Genomic DNA, 19,450 nt, shown 5'->3' with positions numbered 1-19,450 from the left:
TACCGGATGCAACAAACACAATATTTGTAGTTATATGTAATTGTTGATATTCACTATCTAGATGAATAGATATCAGAAATCCAGCCAGGAAGTAGAGAACTTTTGATCTTGATGAAATCCATTAGCATCTGTTGTCTAGTCTTCTTCCTCCTGCTTCATTATGCATCATTATGCTGTCTGGTGTCGTCTTGCTGCCGTTTTTGTTTGCAGATGACTCAGCGGTCTGGTCCTCCATCTGCACTACCTTCACTGGGCTCTAATGGCCTCTTTCTCTGTCTGGTGCAACCTCCGCTTGGTATCAGGCCTCATTAACAATACAAAGCCTCTAACTGTAGAGAATTTTCTGTCCTTTTGGTTTAATAAAGCATTAGAGAAGAGGGACAGGAGCACAGCTATTAGTTTTCATTAACCAGGGAAACAATCATTTGGTAGACGGCCTCCCTCTGCCTGTTTCTGGTACTTGTAATGTATGTACGTAGTGACAGTGTTTACATTGTTTGTTCTGCTGTGTTCCTCTCCAGGATCAAAGCTCTGACATGAGGAGTCAAACGAAGAGGTCTTTGAAGCACCCCAGGACGGTTAAATGGAAGCAATAAGCTGTAGCAGCACAGGTGCACTGAGGTGAGGCTTTGTTAACTGTTCCACAGCAGGTGTAATAGCAGCTGTGACACACTGCTGTCAGGTACAATGGTCCTCACTGCTGTGTAGGTGCAAGAAGCGCTGCTAGCACATTTGTTTCAGCAGCTGATGGTACAGCTGAGAAGGCTTCAGACAGCACAGCAGGAATTAGAGTACAATTCAAGTTTTTATCCAATCTTTATTTTGTTTGGCAAAACTCTATAACCTAATCTTTCTTCCTTTTTTAACTATTTCAAATGAAAACAAGCAAATATTGGAGAAATTTCTCGATTTGAGTAGCAGAACAATATTTTTCTGTCTTCATGAACCCTTTCAAGAGATCCTGACCCAGAGGATGTTATTAACTGATTTAGACTTGCTCAGAAAGGCAGTTTTAGACTAGAGAAAGGACACAGCAACACCTGTATTTTTTAATATTAGCCAAGAACCCGGCTTTAGCATTACATTACATTTATTTTGCTTATGCTTTCATCCAAAACATGTACAAGAAGAACATTTTAATTATAAATATACAACTAGTCAGTAACGTCTTTTAAATAATTTCTTAAAACCCACTTTTACAGACTTGCTTTTATGTAATGCTTTCTATCTCACCACTCCATTTTACTTCTTCACTTTTTACTTTTTTTTTTTAACCCCTAACCCTTTTACCTTTTATTTTCTGTGTATCTGAGAATTGTTCCTGTTGATTGTTCCTGCTCTGTCTATAATTGTTTTTCTTTTAATATAAGAATTGTTTTTAGCCTTATGGCATCATTCTTGATGTAATTAACTGCTCCCTGTCGAAGCACTTTGTAAACGGCTGTTTTTTTGGGTGCTATATAAATAAAGTTATCATTATTATAATAATAATAATCCAAGAATGATATGAGTACATACAATTAATCATTTAAAAAAATATATATTTTGAACTTATCTTAAACTTAACCTTCGGCATATTTATTTCTGTTGAGACTGTAGTGATTGTTTTTTACTTACAATATAATGCAATCCAATACTACATCCATCATATCTCTGTGGGTGATCTTAATTGCAGATTAATTTTGTTGGACCTTGCATTATTATTTTTTTTTCCACGTTACTTTTTCTTGGCTTCAAATTTCGAGTTTTTTTAGTTTCAGTCCTGTGAGTGACTGTCACTGTGTATAAAGAAACATGTGTCAGGGTTTTGGCGCCACCTGCTGGACAACCACTGAGAGGACAACACATTAAATGTTCCAGTATCCATTTCATCAACAGTAATCCACTGAGGTCATGTTTACAGTCCTGGTTGTTAGTTGGATATATGAAAAACCTAACTACAGATTTTTATTTAATCCAGTGGAAAGTTCAGCCATGGGCCCAACACGGGGTATATTTTTAAAGACAGGAATTCCTATTTTTGAGAGCATTTTCATAATTTTTGGATAAGCCAGTGAACTCACTTGAATGAACCAAATCTGTCATAAGTATCCCATGAGTCTCACCAAATTACAATTTGATGCAGATATACAGTACTGTGCAAAAGTCTTAGGCAGGTTTGAAATAATGGTGTAAATAAGAATGCTTTCAAAAATTTAATGTTAGTTAATTTTTACCAAGTAACAAAATGCAAAGTGAGTGAACAGAAAGTAAAGTCGAAATCAAGTCAGTATATTTGGTGTGACCACCATTCAAACCAGCATCAATTCCTCTAGCCATTTTATTCACACCTGCCTAAGACTTTCGCACAGTACTGTATGTCTAGAGATTATTAAACAATTAAAAATGTTTAGTCACTGAAATAACCGATTAATTAACAGTGGAGGAGGAAGTATTCAGATTATTTACTTTGGTAAATGTATTAATACCAGACTGTGAAAATAAAAGTCCTGCATTCAAAAGGTTACTTAACCCTCCTGTTCGTTTCTCAGGAACAGCAAAAATGTCTGTGGGTCACTTTGACCTGGGGCATCTTTAATCATTCAAAAGTGTCAGAAACTAAACAATCCCAATAAACATTGTTTATATTTATTTAATAACTCCATTACTAATCATTTTAATCAATATTTAGTGCAATGGTGTTCTTTACCTCTCACAGATCATGGTCCAATGAGGATAATTCACTCATTTTTCATTAAAAAAATTTTTTTTTTTTTTTTTTAAATTGTACACTGGAAAGACCTAAATATAAAATACAGTGGTTTTACATGACACAAATTTAAAAAAAAAATTTTTTTTTTTTTCTTTCTTTTTTTCTTTTTTTTTTTTAAAACTTTGAAATTTCAGTTGCACTTGTATATACTGTTGGGTAGTTTGATTTAAAGAAAAAAAAAATAAAGTCTTTAAACATTTTGTCGACAAAAATCTTAATTTGTCAAGATTAATGTTGTGAAGTAAAAAGTACAATTATAAACTAGCATGAAAACAAGACATAAGTACGAGAATCTCATATTTGTACAAAAAAAAGTACTTAGTTTATATGATTGTGCAGCCATATTGGAAGTGTGCACTTTATAGCTTGGATAATATGGCTCAGAGTATCTTTTTAAAGTGAGTAATCTGTTAATATATCAGACAACTGATGTCACCTCTTGCTTAATTTAGCCCCACACACAAACAAAGCTCAATCCTGTTTACAGCACCCAGAGAGTAAGGACCACACAAGCTAATTATAAAGGGATTGAAATCTTTATTTAGCCTAACACAGTACAGTGCAATGGTTCAACTTAATCCAGTATTAACACGGTGAACCCTGGGCCTAACATGACTGGTGAACATTAGCCTGACAGACAGCAGAATGTCCACAGTATCCAGATGGAGTGAACGCTTTGTTGCTCCTTCCTCTTGTGACTGTAATAAAAGTCGCAAAGCCAAAACACACAGGGTGTATGACCCCACATAATTTATAATTTCACTTCTTGATAAATAAAAACTGCAACAGCACGTCTTTGAGAGGAGTAAAAGACAGATAAAGGTGATTTTTGGGGGAGTGGCTCTTAAATATTGAGGCGTGGTTATAAAGATGGAATGTGTAACATGGCTTCTCTCACAGAAAACTTTCATCTTTTTTGTGTTTTTCAGTCGCGTGAAGATGAACCTTAAGCATTGTAGGACGAGGAGGAGACATTTCCTCCGTGGCCTGTCCAGTTGGTGTGGATGAAAGTTCCAGGCTTTGACAGCAGTTCATATGTGTGGGCTCCAAAGTAATCTCTCTGGGCCTGAAAGCAAACAAAAACAAACATTTGACACCCTCACAGACACTTATGATTAATTTAACTACTGTTTGATTTGATGACATTCATACTGCTCGTTTTGGCTAAACACATTTTAAATATACAGTGATATATACACAGTCATGGAAAAAAATATTAGACCACCCTTGTGTGGGCTGTGGCTCAGTTGGTAGAGCGGGTTGTTCACCGACCGGAGGGTTGGTGGTTCAATCCCTGACCATGGCAGCCTACATGTCGAAGTAACCTTGAGCAAGATACTGAACCCCAAATTGCTCCCGAAGCTGCGTTCATCGGTATGTGAATGAATTCCCAATGGTGGCAGGTGGCACCGTTTAGGGGGACCTCTGCCACCAGTATGAATGTGTGTGCGAATGGGTGAATGAGCGTAGTCTGTAGTGTAAAGTGCTTTGAGTGGTCACAAAGCGACTAGAAAAGCGCTACATAAGTGCAGGTCCATTTACCTTGTTTTCTTCAATTTATTGTTCATCTTAATGCCTGGTACAACTAAAGGTATCCATTTTCCATGGCTTTCTTTATAATGATTTTGGTTAGTATCAAGAAAAACATGGAAAATGTCTCGATATCAGCTCTTAAATTAAACTCTTTTGAGCTATTTTTGTTGTTATAATTAAATTTGTCTGAACAAATGTACTTTAAGTTGTACCAGGCACAACAAGAACAAGAAATTGAAGAAAAGGGGTGGTCTAATAATTTTTTCCATGACTGTACAAGGGGAAAGCAGCAAATCTTACATTTAAAACCACAAATATTTGACATTTTGTGTGATAAATTATAAATATTGACAAATTGTTCCAGCTCTATATTTTTAAGCTGAGGAAGTTTAAAAAGATTCAAGAATCAAGTCCAAAGATGGGTGAGTGAAATCGTTGTAAATAGCGATTGGGGTCTTAAAGCCACTAGATCCCAGCACAAACATACACAACAACTACACGTGATCTCTTTAATCCGATGGGCCTACACACTCGGCCATATGCTCAGTGGACTCTGCTCTGCAGCATCCTCTGCCGTCTTACCTGCAAGAGGTTGGCTGGCAGCTTTTCATGTCTGTAACCATCAAAGAAGGACAGAGCTGTGGTGAAGCAGGGCATCGGGATGCCGTGCTGAACTCCAGTGCTGACTGTTCTGCGCCATGACTCCTAAAAACAGAATAAACAGGTTAACAACAGTTCATGGAATTAATCTGATTTGTTAATACAGTTGTGTTCAGGCAAGAACAAGATCTTTACAAGGCCATTCAGTTCCTCGATCCGAGTCAGGTCTAAATCATATTCAGTCCAATCGGTCCTTTGTTGTCAGTCACAGGTCTGTATGACCTCACATTGTTTTCACAGTCCATAAATTGATGATCCAATGCAAGCAAACATTAAGTTTAAATAAAAACGCTTGAAAATCATATAATCAATATTTGAGGCAAATGTCTGAGGTTAACATTACATTGATGTCACTATAGCTGTGTGGTTCATCATGGACTTGCTTTTATAAACCTGCTTTTATGTAATGCTTTCTATCTCACCACTCCTTTTTACTGCTTCACTTTTTTTTTACTACTTTTACCTTTTATTTTCTGTGAATCTGAGAATGTCTTGTGATTGTTCCTGCTCTGTCTTTTACTGTTTTTCTTTTAATGTAAGAATTGTTTTTATCCTTATGGCATCATTCTCTGTGTAATTAACTGCTCTGTCGAAGCACTTTGTAAACTTTATTATTATTATTATTATTATTATTATTATTAAGCAGATCTCGGTAAGAGCGGATTTGGAGGGTAAAGTTTGGTGCAGGTGTGATTTATGAAGTGCAGAGAAAAAACAACATATTACTCAGGTCTGAGTTTCCACAGACTGTTGTTTTTGCTTCAATAGTCTCGAGACAGTTTGGATGATGCCTGAACAATGCAACCTTCTGAACAATGCAATGTAAAAGAAAATCAATCTGAAACTACCAGCATCTCCGACAGCTGACGATTGAAGCCAACAAGTGGTGTGGTTCACTCTTTTCTTTGTAAAAAGAGGAAGTAACTGGTTTTATGCGTCTTTGTCAATGTGGGTTTTGCAAATTGGTCTTTGGCCACCTTTTCCTTCCTCATACCTGACAGTCCTGCACAGCGTTGCTGAAGAAAGAGTCCAGCAGCAAGTTCTGCAGCTCAGCGTCTCTGTCGAACGCCTCTTTGATTTTACCCAGGAAGACGCTGGTGGGGAGAGGAAAATGAAGCATTAGCCGACACTGGTACCAGAAAACTCTTCACATTAAAGAGACATTGCATTAGAAACTGTAACTGTAAAACCCATTAACACAACCAGCTTGAGTCATACTCAGTGTTGTATTTGATTTGGGTTTACGCAACAGATTACACAAAGCAAACCGGTGTCGCAACTATAATTTCCTCATTCTTGTCTCAGTCTGACTTTACAGGAAGGGTCATTGGATCCTTTCATCTAGTTTTCTCACTCCAACATTACACAGAGGGCTGAAAAAATGTCCTTTATTGCACTACATTAAGACTTAGAAAAAACACCTGTGCCTCTTTATGTAGATTTTTTTTTCAATATAAAACTTACAAAGTCGATCTAATCAATAAAAAAACATTTCCGTTTTATTCTTCCTGCTTTCTCAGGAAGTTCAGTCAACCCTAACCACAGTTTTCACCATCAGTGTGAAAGACATCTGTTGACACAAAGTTGCACATAAGGCTGCAGTGAGGCAAACTTGTGATATGAGGACAGACACGAAGGTCAAATGTACCTTCTGATAATGCAGCCTCCTCTCCACATCAGAGCGATCCCGCCGTAGTTCAGGGACCAGCAGAATTCTTTGGCTGCCTGCCGCAGCAGCATGAAGCCCTGTGCGTAGGAAATGATCTTGGAGGCGTACAGAGCCTGGAGAGAGACGAATGAATCAGATGTGACTGACACAGTAACACAATTTTGAACAAATATTAGTCACTGTAGTAAAAAAATAAATAAAAACCTAACGTATTCATAATTAAAACTTGTTGAATGCTTGAAAACGTTACTAGTAATAGTTTCAGACTGTAAACTGAGTAGAAATACTATTGGAATAATGTGTTACAACTGGGAAAATTCACATCTATTCCCATGCAACTTGGAACAACTCAGAGCAGAAATACAAATACATGACTTGGTAGAAGACGTTTAGTAATTCATGTACTGCATATACATTTTTTGCTCACTTTTAGTTTGTAATTGGTATTAGATTCTAACTGTTAGTTGCTGTCCATGTAGAGTGACCTACATTAGTCAGAAAAGTTATTTATTAGCATTAACAAGTCAGGTAAAGCAGTGTTTTAACGGTTTTAGGCATTTGAACGCCTTGTTTATATAGTCTGAGCAATAAAATACAACACATCTTTGTTTCCACATTACAACATGAAGCTCATGAACACACACAGTTGCTCCAGTTCCTTAAATTAGCCAGTGGACCGTCTGAGGAACAAGTGAATGCACCGTTAGAATGCTTTCTGGCCATGTGTGTTAACTGCACTGTGTTCTACCTTTCTGATGTCCTCCAGGAAGGCGGCCTTGTCACCACTGAATTTGACCCCCTGTGGCCCTGAAAGGCTGCGGCTGGCCTCCACTCTCTCATCCTTGAGAGAGGACAGGCATCTGGCAAAGACAGCTTCCCCTGAGAGAGGAGGAGGGAGGTAGAGTGGAGGAGACAGTAACAGAAAGGTTAGCTTCTGCACACGTCATAATATTGGACCGTCACACAAAAACAGAGCTCTATAAACAGTAATTCCTTAAATCTCTCCTAACAATGACTGCATAGGTTATACCAGCCACACCTGTGCTGCAGGGAACCGCATGCCAACATTAAAACAAAGCTCAAGGATCAGCATGACTCAGCAGTTATAAGAACACGATGATAAAAACAGGGCTTACCACTGTAACGTCAGAAAATGAATTGCCTGCTGCAATCACAAAAATCACTATTTAATCACCATTGTGTAAAGATAAGAGGAAACAACTGTTGGATCAGCATGACTTGCTAAAAACAGAGCAGAACAGCTACAGTCATGGAAAAATTATTAGACCGACCTTGTTTTATCTAATTTCTTGTTCATTTTTATGCCTGGTACAACTAAAGGTACATTTGTTTGGACAAATATAATGATAACAACAAAAATAGCTCATAACAGTTTTCTTGATAATAACCAAAATCATTATCAAGAAAATCATGGAAAACGGCTAGATATCAGCTCTTAAATTAAACTCTTATGCGCTATTTTTGTTATCATTATATTTGTCCAAACAAATGTACCTTTTTATGTTGGACCAGGCATTAAAATGAACAAGAAATTGAAGAAAACAATGGTCTAATAATTTTTTCCATGACTGTAGGTGATGCAACCCACAGGCAGAGAGAAAAAGTGTCCAGTGAGTGAACTATCCTGGTGAGGAATGTTTTCCCTGTTGGGGGGCAATGACCTATTCATGCACACTGTACCGGCCGGTCAGCCTGCTCCACACAAACTGCTCTCACACAATGAAACCTTTTGTAATGTCTGACGCCTCTATCTCTCTCAATCACGAGACGATCTACAGCACTGATGGGGATTGAGGGAACATATTTTGTTGTTGTTGTTTTTTAAACTCTAATGTGAACAATGGTTGCAGGGATTTGGTTACAGGTAAGTCTCTGCTTCAAAAAATCTGCATGATTGAACTTTTACTAAAATTGTATTATGCATCCTGCACAAAACTGTACAGCTCTCATTCTTAAACATTATTTGTAGTGTCTCTTTCACAGTTTTGTTGTAATTTTTCTATTATATATTCATCTTTGCTTTTACATTTTTTTCCACTTGATATGTTTATTGTAGGCACCAAACACCAAGGCAACTTCCTCATGGTCATGGAAAAAAATATTAGACCACCTTTTTCTTCAATTTCTTGTTCATTTTAATGCCTGGATAATAAACAAAGTCATCATCAAGAAAACCATGTAAAATGGCTCTTAAATTAAACTCTGAGATATTTTTGTTGTTATCATTGTATTTGTCCAAACAAATGTACGTGAAAACCTATTTGGTAATAAACCTTTTTCAGATTCTGAATGTCCCTTTGACTTAAAATTATGCACAAAATGTGTCTGTTCAGAGGGGGAGGAGCTGATCTGATCTGATGACACTTTCTGTCCTTGCTCCCTGACCTCCATCTTGCCGTTTATGAAACAGACTCATACGGTCTGAGCGAAGACCAAAGCTGCAGAGAGTATCACAAATCCCCCTTATGTCACCTGAGATGAGCAAGCCACTAGAAAATCCTTCAATCTTCTTAGTGGCAGCCAAATATCAATCCCTTTCTCTAGAAGAAGCTCACTGGCCACGCAGTGTGTCAGATAACTGGCAAAAGGGCTATTGCCCTTTAATTTCTGAAAGCTGTGTTGAAATCATGTGTGACGTAATGCCCTTTGTCATGTCATCATGACAAAGGCAGTTTACTGAAAGCAGCCAGCACTGGAAGACTGAAGGAAACCAGATACTTCCTTGTCTGCAGCCTCCTTTCTTCCTCTTACCGATCAGAGTCACAGGTGTGCCGTACTCCAGGGCTGAAATGGCCGTCCACTTCCCTGTGCCTTTCTGTCCAGCACTGTCGCGGATCTTGGGCAGCAGATGTGTACCATCAGAGTCCCGGTATTTAAAGATGTTAGCCGTGATCTCAATAAGGAAGGAGTCCAACTCTGTCTTGTTCCAGCTGTCGAAAGCCTGAGTGATTGAAACACAGTCAGTCGCATTGCTTTTTCATTTAATTATACAGAACTGACACAACATACAGGTGCATCTCAATAAATCAGAATATCATGGAAAAGTCCATTTCCAGTAGTTCAAGTCAAACAGCCCCAAACCAAATACTGAGTGAATATAGATGGACATACTTTTAAGAGGCCAACATTTCATATTAAACATATTTCTTAAAAAATGGTCTTTTGTAATATTACATTTTTTTTGAGACACTGAACTTTAGGTCTTCATTAAATGTAAGCGATAAGCATTATAATTAGAATATATTAAATAAATCAAGACATGAAATGTTTCATTCTGTGTGTAATGGATCTATATAATGTGTTATTTCCACTTTTTGAATTGAATTACTGACATAAATAAACCTTTCTATGATATTCTAATTCATTGAGGTGCACCTGTAGCAATACTACTTTAGATTACATCATACAGCTCACCTGTGCCATCTCATCATGGTCCATGCCCAGAACATCCTTCATCAGGTGGTAGGCCTCACAAATCAGCTGCATGTCGCCATACTCAATGCCATTATGGACCATTTTCACAAAATGACCTGCACCCTCATCTCCAACCTGCACAGGCAAATGAGTCAGATTATAATTGTAACATCAACTGCTAGAACCAATCAGAATAATAAACATTAAATACATATTAAACACCACTCACCCAGTCACAACAAGGTTCTCCTGTTCCGACTTTGGCGGCGATGCTCTGGAAGATGTCTTTTATGTGTGGCCTTCAAAATAAAGCAACAGCATCAAATGTTTTAATTGATCAATTTACTGAAATGAATAAACCTTCTGAGATATTCCCTATTTTACAAAACTCCCACATACGTGCAGCTTTCTCTGAAGTGTCTGTATTTGTTTTAGCACATCTTTGCTAGTTCAGTGTGTGATGACTCACCAGGCCTCTTTATGTCCTCCTGGCATGAGTGAAGGTCCATAACGAGCCCCTTCCTCTCCACCACTGACCCCACTGCCGACAAACAGCAGGCCTTTCTCTTTCATGCTCTTACACCGCCGCTGTATTGACAAAAATGCATAAATACTATGAGAATATAGTGCAACAGGAATAAAGATTTACAGTAAAACAGCGATTCTCTACGACTTACTGTTGTGTCTCTGTATTCAGAGTTGCCACCGTCGATGATGATATCTCCAGCCTCGAGGAGAGGAACCTGAAGAACAGCAGCACAAAGCCAAGTGATGAAACGAGGCAAGACTTGATTTTCCACAAGTGATTGTAACAAAGCTCAGCAGAAATTACCAACCAGCTTATCAATGAAGTCGTCCACAGCCTGTCCGGCCTTGACAAGCAGGATGATCCTCCTGGGCTTCTTCAGCTTGGACACCATGTCTTCCAGAGACTCTGCCCCAATCACCTTGGAGCCCTTTGCCTCTTTATTCAGGAAGTCATGCACCTTCGACACGGTTCGGTTGTAAGCACAGACCTGTCGGAGAGGTTTAGTGATTACTGAGAGAAATAAAACAAGGACACTGGAGCAAGTTTTACTGCTAGAACTTGTGGGGATAAAGAAGCCATCGTCTTACCACAAAGCCGTGGTCATTCATATTCATGATGAGGTTTTGGCCCATGACAGCCAAACCAATCAGTGCAATGTCTGCTCTGTGAGGAGAAGATAAATAATCACATTTACTGGATGTCTGGTCTCAGAATCAGCATCAACAAGGGCTTATAAAAACTGTCGCCTATCATACTCAAAACAGTCATGACTTCAAGCAAATTCAGCTTTTGCACTAGTTTTGTGGAACGCTTGAGTGCATGCATTTGCTGGAGGGTTTTGGTACAGTTTTAAGTTTTTCAATATCAAAAAAATGCAATTTCACATCATTTTGAACAATTAATATTACCACATATACAGGTGCATCTCAATGGATCTAAATAATGTGTCATTTCAACTTTTTGAATTGAATTACTCACATAAATAAACTTTCTTATGATATTCTAATTTATTGAGATGCACCTGTATGTACAATAGGGCACTGAAGAGCAGATTATAAATAATAAACACTCCAATAGGTTAAATATAACTTTCTTAAGATGTCCACTGGACAAACTACAACCATTAGATCTGTGATCTAAGTGATTATTAATTAGTTTAGATTCTAAAAACATTGATTTTACATTAATTCAGCTAGTGTTGCGCCTAGTAATGCTAGGAAAACCCTGAAATTATTTTTTTTTTTCTCTTTTCAACGTTACTTGAACCTATATGTTTTGTGCCTATTAACTGAAACAGACAACCGCTATCTTGGTTATTTTCACGCTAAATAATATGTTACATATTTATTCTGAACACTAAAGCTGGTTAGCTAACAGGCTAACACTAACTGATCGAGAAGGTTTCTATGAACAAATTAAACGACGAAAAAAAGCCTTAAATTATTAAACCACACGTATCAACCGCAACCTCCCTACTTCACTGAAAGTCTAAATAAATTAAAGCTACTGTGAGAACTTACTCAGCCATGGTGCTCAGCGGGTAAAGTAGCAGTGAAGTAACAGCGTTAAATGACAGTCGGGCTCACACTTCTGTCCACTTCACTCTTTTTTTACTTCCTCCTTCTCTTCCCAACGTGACGACGGAGAGGAGAGGCTCACGTACGCCCACATAGAGCGTCCACCAATCAGGTGACGGCCAGCCAACTGAAGCGACACTGTTTCACGAATTCGCATTGGTCCAGAATCAGAGCAGAGGTATCTGTTCTCCTATTGGCTCTACCGGCTGTCAGTTATAACACGTAAGCGCACACCAACAAGTGAATGGAGCCGATTATATCATGAGACATTAAAGGAATATACCATGGATCTATTGATTATTCTGACCATATATTTTACCTTATACAGAAGCGTAAGTTTACAAGACAAGACTCTTTTTTTCTTTTTCCTTTTTTTTTTTTTTAATATTTATTTATTTTTAAACATATAAACTGAAAGGACATGCGATGCCTGTAAAGTATGCAACTATACAATTAACACAACAAATACTGTAAATATTGCTTCTTTTTTATTTATTAATCTATATTGTCTATTTCTCTCACCTGCAGTTGCCCTGGTATGTTTGAATCTACACATTTTACACACAGTGTGAAAATGCATTTGTATGACATGTGCAAATACTGATGTGTAATATAGGATTTTATGACATACTGTACCTTGATGATTTATGACATTTTTTCTAACACACAATACTATGAATACTATTTTACAAAATATGTTTTCTGACATAATATTTTAAAATATATATTTATATATATTAATGACATTTTAATGAAATACAATATTATGATTTCTCTGCGATATGCTATAGATAAGCATCTTCTTTTCATACTTTTGTACTTTTATGTAGGTAGGATTTTGAAAGAAGTTTCTTCCCACCACTGATTTAACAGTACTGAAGTAAACATTTATCTGAATTTTGTTAAGTAAATATTGCAAACGTGTGGGTTTATTGAGAAAAAATATATATATTTATATATATATATATATATATATATATATATATATATATATATACATATAAGATAAGATGTATAATATAGGAAAAGGTTAATTGTTGTAATTTATAAGGTATTAAAAGGAATAATGTACATACAATGTAGAAAAAAGTACAATGCCATTTAACTTCTCTTTCCCAGTAGAGATCTTTACCTACTGACAGTGTTGGTCTTCTTTCTATGCAGTATGGGATTTCAAACAGCTAGTGAACCATGCTTAATTTCTTCAACTAATTACTGGAAATTTGTGGCAGATCATAGGAAAATTACTGCTCTTAATCAGTTTAGTGTCAGAATGCCTTTACATGCATGAGAGGCAGGGAAGAGGAGGAGGAGATGTGGGGCAAAGAATCCAGATTAACAGTACTGTATGAATTTTCTATGCAATAATAAAAATCACTGACATAAAGGCCGGGGTTTCACAGTAGAGAATTAATTGTTTAAAGCTAAAGTCAACATTCAAATCAATCAATCAAATCAAATCAAAATGACTTTATTCATCCCCAAGGGGAAATCAGAGCCCGTTTCTGCCATGAAAAAAATAATGTTAAAGAAAAATATTCATTGTGAATCAGAATTGTTAGATAATTTTGACTTAAATAGACAAAAGCATATGATACTAAGTCATAATTAAGAGAAAAGTCAAATGTTTACAATTTCAATCCAAAATAATAAATAAAAAGTCAAAAGAATAATAAAATATAAAGTCAGGATTTTGTCACAATTCTGAGTCTTATATACATACTTAACAAATCAATCACAATGTTTGAATGGTTTTTTGGATATCTCACTTTTATTTTCCTAAATCGTATATTTATTTATTTATTGTTTGTATGCAAGCCAGGGAATATCCGACAATTTGTTTTGTTTTTTATAATTCTGCACTCAAATGAATATCAGTCAAATTAACTCAAGTATAAGTTTTTTGTTTTTTTTAAAGAAAGAAAATAATTTACTTAGTAGTAAGTCAAAATTATAAGGTGTCATAATTTTTACTTACTACAAAATTTGACCTGTGGTGAGTATTTTTTAATATTTTCCTCATTCCTAACATATCTAATCTAATTTAATCTTTTCCTGTAAGAGATGCCTCTGGAGCACACAGGTATCGGGAAGTCGCAACATGCGAAAACACGTAAAGATGGGTGTGAAACAGGACAAAGGAGACGAAACAGGCAGCACTTGTTCTGCTAATGCACAATTTGCACTTTTATTGTTGCCTCATTCACTAAACAGTTCAATGGTGCAAGATTACCATACACAGAATTAGGATATCTGCATGACACATCTATGCTATACAGCGAATGGATTATAATTATTACAAATACAGTAAACATATTTACATTTTAATTCAAGCTCCATACAACACAGATATTTACAAAATAAGTATGAAAATGAAACCAGTCTGACAAATAATGTACAGTGTTAATGTCGTGGTTTGTCTTGTTTTCTTTTGCTTTTTTTTTTGGTGAACAAATCCAAAGGGAGCGCAGTTAACCGATATTAATTGTCAGAGGGGAAGATGGAAAATATCATGGCTAGTTTTTTTTTTGAAAGGCATCAACGGAAAAAAAAAAAGTGTTGAGGTGAAGAAAGACACCAGTACAACAATAGTATACTGTCATTTTAGATGTCACTAGCTACTTTGTATTATATTCCCTGATATTAGAAAAAAATGAGTTATAAACCACCTTTGTTTTGTTATAATTAAAGTGGCTGGCTAGCATGAGTCGTGAGTAAATATTCTTCAAATCAAAAGCAGACTTTCACTCAAACCACTTTCTAATAAAGAGGAAGCACTAATGTAACTCACCTCCCCTGAAAAGTTGCAGTGGGTTACATTTTAGTTCTCTTTTTTTGTTTTGTTCAAACGATGGAAAAACATCTTCATAGTACATTCGACGCTCTCCCAGCTGAGACTGGCAGAGGCTGCCACACCATCATTTGGTTCACTCTGAGTAGAACAACTAAACCGCACAGACTTTATTTGATCAGTTAGTTGAACCTTTTATTAATATGTGCAAAGAGCTGCAAACTAATATGTACATTGCAAACAATAAATACACAATCCAAAATAATATACCACTGCAAATTAGTCAGTGAAGTGAAAATGTTTGCTCTGACAGGTCTTTGTATCGTTTCTCACACAGTATGCTGAGGTTAACGTGTAGCACTTAGAGCCTTCATCGGTGCATAGATGCTTTGTCATGATTCATTTTTATGCTAAACATTTTCTTAGACAATTCAGCAGGTTTTTATTTCTCTGACCAGCAGGTTGGCTAACCTCAGGGCAGAGACGCTCCTTATTTTTCACTCATTCTGACCTTACACCAAATGTTTTCTTGTCATCTTTACATCTGAATATATGTCAACAATAATTCCACTAATATTTGTAACAGGCGATTTCTACCTCTGTTTCAACACCGTCAACCATAATGTCTCTTTCATGACACAGTCGGCACACTGCTGGTTGGTTGGCCAGAGTTTTAAAATGCCCATCTGTGCTCATCACACTTCCACCATTTGAAGAAACAGAAGCATAATTTATCAGGAGCCGAATGTAGCAGCTGCAGTACGACTCACAGAGCAAATATTTTCATAAACAATATCAGAAATAAAACTTTCATGTCGTATATGTCGTCCCTTTAATATCACTTCTTTCTCTCTAATAAACAGCTATCCAGTGTAGCCTTGATATGTGCTCTTATCAGTGTTCCTGATACTCAGAAATAATCCTGGACTCAACATGTGTGATCTGCCCTCGTCTTGCTATAGATATGTGTGAATGTGCAAAATAATGTTAATATAGCTGGTTACAACTTAAGAAATAAATGCCCTTGGTAACATTTCGTATAAAACTTCACTGTGGAATGATTAAAAGCATAATAGAAAAACAAAACAATGTTAATAATTTAAAAAAAGAAGAAGAAGAAAAGAAATATCAAACCCAATGAGAGTTAGTTTCAATTCAAGAACACAAATAGAAAATGAACACATGGTAACCTGTGGTGCTGCTGAACAGTAAGTACTTCACTTTAGAGATTTTACCCGACACCAGCATGACAGTGAGGGGAGTCACGGGGTGGTAGACTATTCATTATCTGTCCTGCAGGCTATGAGCTAGCAGCGTCATCAATTATCTACTGGCGTCAAGGCTAGAGCATTGCAACTTCATTCGCTTTCCCAAATCCTTCCTCTCATTTCACCAGGTTTTGTTTTTGTCTTCCGTATCACACGTATGTGATGGTTAAACTAAATATTAGCAAATGCTGAGACTCTCTTGGGGTCTCAACATGTCAGCGTAAGAAAAAAACTGCGAGAGGAGCTGAGAGGAATGTCTTAAACGAGAGCTAACTACCACACTGATCCCAGAACAGACTGTATGTACAAATCGTATTCTCTCTTCAGAGTACGGTCCGTCCTACTCCTCCTCTTTTCCTTATAACCCTGTTTTTCGTGAGATGAAATAGCAAAAGGACAGGGACAAACATCTACTCCCGCAGGAACAATCCATTGTCACGTTTTCACTGCTGAGATATGAAATAATCTTTTTGCATGTAAGCGTGTATTTTTCATGTTGACACAAATGCATGATTGTAAGTAATCGCTGACTGGCGGCACTATCGGGGTTGGCATTGGTGAATGTGCACGGACTGAGGAGTGGGATCTAAACATCACATGTGTAAAACAGCCGTCGCTTTTTCATATGTCAGCTGACTAATTTGCCTAATCTTCGCAGACAACAATGGGGTGAAAGAACCTTTTTTAGCTCAGCTGTGGATGACAGTGGAAATCCAGCACTGCCCTCAAGTCTCGCTGAGTTAGGCCACATTTTTCACTCTTAACATTTTATTTCTAAAGGCTGTCTAGGAGACGGCAGAGGGGAGTGAGAGGCGGCGGCCTGATGGAAATCAGGAAGAAAAATCTATGAATTCATTAGCAGCAATAGATCTTGAAGTAGCCTTGCTTTCTGTAGCAGAATGTAAACTAATATGTCACTTGGAGACATTTGTATATTTTCCCTTCATGGTTCAACTGTAAGTTATCTGATTTGCTTTAATTTTTTTTTGTAGTAAGCAAATCTGGTCTTCTCCTGAGGACTGCTGCAGTTATCATGCGGGCATATTAAAAAAAAAACAGCCAAAAAATAAAATTAAACTCTTCTCGGGAGACAAATAACACTGATAGAGACTCTTTACAGATGATTGGCAAACTGAAAGTTAGTGGCCAGAAAGAACAGTTTCTGAAGAATCGTGCACACACAAGTAGACTATTACAACATGCTACTAGTTAGGGAGTTAGGGAATGACAACGAAGCGGAACAAAATTAGACCCAAACATTGTCATAAAAACGAAAAACACAAAAAGCTGAGGAGGAGGAGGAGGAGGAGCAGGGGAAGAGAAATAGAGAGGAGGAAAGCTAAGTTGGCAGAGGGATGTCGGAGGGAGAGGGGGAGGCAAATTTCTCTGGAACTGAAACTTTTAGTCGCATGAAAGGAGACTTAAGCCACAAGTCTACTTACAAGAGAAAACTGTCAAGAATCACAATGATTAATAAGTGTTAACACTTGGTATGTTCAAAAGGCTTTCCAGAAACAATGGAAGCCGTGGTTTACTGTGTGCCGATCGACCCACTCAGTTCTTCATCAGGCCGGTGCGCCTCCTCGCCAGCTTAGATCTGTGGGAACAGACGACACAGGAATGTAGTCTCTGCAGAATGTAGAGGTGCTTCCTGTTAAGTGTAACTCAAGAGTCTGTGTGTGTGTGTGTGTGTGTGTACCTTATCGTTCCTGCTAACAGAGGGTTAAAGGCGTACAGCCAGTCGTTCATGTCTTTCTCGTTGTTGGCCTGCAGGAGGATTCCTCGATGTTTTGTGCACACAGCGAACGTGTTGGGAGTCTGAAAAGACAACATCAAATATTTGTCATGTTGAACAGGTATTTTTAGGTTTTCTATCAATATAGTTTTTAGGTTGTTCAAGTAGAATAGCTTTTGAAAGTGATGACAATGTGATGCATCCTGTCGAGGGGTTACTTATTTATTGGCAGCAGAATATGTTCATGTGCATGTTTTGTTATTTTAAGGATGTGTCTTGGTTTTGGAAAGTGGTTTGCTCCTTATTGATAACATCTTGAATTGCAAAGTGCCATGCACCCCCACTGTATTGCTCTTGAATGACTTGTTCTTGCTAATTTATTCAGTACAATTCAATTCAGTGAGGCTTTTTTGGCATGAAAACAGCAACAGAGCACAATCCAGAGAGTGGTAACAACAGAGTAACAGGTACGAATGGCAGAGACTAAATATATTACTAAGTAAATTACAATCATGTAGTATCAGTATCATTATAGCAATGTAACGCTGTACCCTTATTTAATACTTTAAATTTCAACATAAAAACAATATAATTAGAAAGACAAATTTGGAAATGGTAATAATATCTCACATTATATCTACCTAGCTTTCTTGCTCTCTCTCAAGTCTGAAGTATAATCAAAGAATTTATGTAACTTAACTGTATCATAACTTAGCATGTACCCGAATCCAAATAGCACAAATAATGTGACAGAACGGATATTTTTTCCAAAGTTGCTTGTTATTATTCACTAAATTTTCATGCCATCATTGACACATTTGTGCATCAGCCATTATGTTTCTAGAAATGTTGAGGAGTAGTGTGAAGATGTGGATATATATTTGAAAATGAATTATATTGCAATATTAAATCAACGTAATGCTTTGAAGAAACAGAAAAATGGATTAAAAATAAATTTAAGGTTTAAACCTACAATATATGCCTGATTTGATGTGACTACTGCAATAGATGACACCAATTTCCAGTCTTCCATCCAAATACAGTTAGAGAGATAGAAAATGTGTTTTTTTGAACAAATACAGATACACACAATGATTATTTTTGATTAAGTTGTGTTTACTGTTAATAATTGTTATGAGATTCAATGAATGTAAATAAAAACGGCAGAGGAGAGAAGCAGGACTACGATTGATGACTTGAAACTACCTTGAGCATGGCCTGCTGGTCTTCACTGTATTCCACCTGAGCTGTGGAGAGGTTGAGGACGCCTCGCTCCACCGGGTCCTTGTCACTGTTGTAGATAAAGACGTAGGGTCGGCGCACAACCACAAAGTGCTTCACCCACGAGTTGGAGCGCGGCTCCATGAAGCTCAGGAATCCTTTCTTGGAAACTACCGATCTACAGAAAAAAAAAAGAGAGACATCAGTTAAAAATACGTCCTAAATTAGATTTGCTTCCAGTTGAAAACACCCAGGACAGAAATCAATTCAGATAATTTCT

General features: G+C 37.1%; 2 protein-coding genes across 9 annotated transcripts in view; both read right to left on the bottom strand.

Annotated features, from left to right (window-relative positions):
* Positions 1 to 3,269: 3,269 nt before the first annotated feature.
* pgd (phosphogluconate dehydrogenase) lies at positions 3,270 to 12,219 on the bottom strand. Its single transcript, XM_059333756.1, has 13 exons — positions 12,099 to 12,219; positions 11,166 to 11,241; positions 10,886 to 11,065; positions 10,727 to 10,792; positions 10,519 to 10,637; positions 10,279 to 10,348; positions 10,050 to 10,184; positions 9,387 to 9,576; positions 7,363 to 7,493; positions 6,594 to 6,727; positions 5,940 to 6,039; positions 4,868 to 4,990; positions 3,270 to 3,818 (listed from the first exon to the last, which is right to left on the bottom strand). Exons 1-13 carry the CDS (start codon positions 12,104 to 12,106, stop codon positions 3,699 to 3,701), a joined length of 1,452 nt encoding a protein of 483 aa, XP_059189739.1. The 5' UTR covers positions 12,107 to 12,219; the 3' UTR covers positions 3,270 to 3,698.
* A 2,096-nt stretch (positions 12,220 to 14,315) lies between these two features.
* Positions 14,316 to 19,450, bottom strand: part of kif1b (kinesin family member 1B) — a 63,382-nt gene continuing 58,247 nt past the window's right edge. For all 8 annotated transcript variants that reach the window (XM_059333744.1, XM_059333745.1, XM_059333747.1 and 5 more), the window contains 3 exons: positions 19,156 to 19,348; positions 17,914 to 18,032; positions 14,316 to 17,811 (listed from right to left, as the gene is read on the bottom strand). In XM_059333744.1, coding sequence (XP_059189727.1) covers positions 17,769 to 17,811; positions 17,914 to 18,032; positions 19,156 to 19,348 — 355 coding nt within the window. In that variant the 3' untranslated portion in view covers positions 14,316 to 17,768. The remainder of the gene's footprint in view (positions 17,812 to 17,913; positions 18,033 to 19,155; positions 19,349 to 19,450) is intronic.

Source organism: Centropristis striata, chromosome 5, assembly GCF_030273125.1.
Source record: "Centropristis striata isolate RG_2023a ecotype Rhode Island chromosome 5, C.striata_1.0, whole genome shotgun sequence".
Classification (NCBI taxonomy): Eukaryota; Metazoa; Chordata; class Actinopteri; order Perciformes; family Serranidae; genus Centropristis; species Centropristis striata.
Note: the sequence above shows the minus strand (reverse complement) of the source record. Positions and strands in the feature narration are given on the sequence as shown.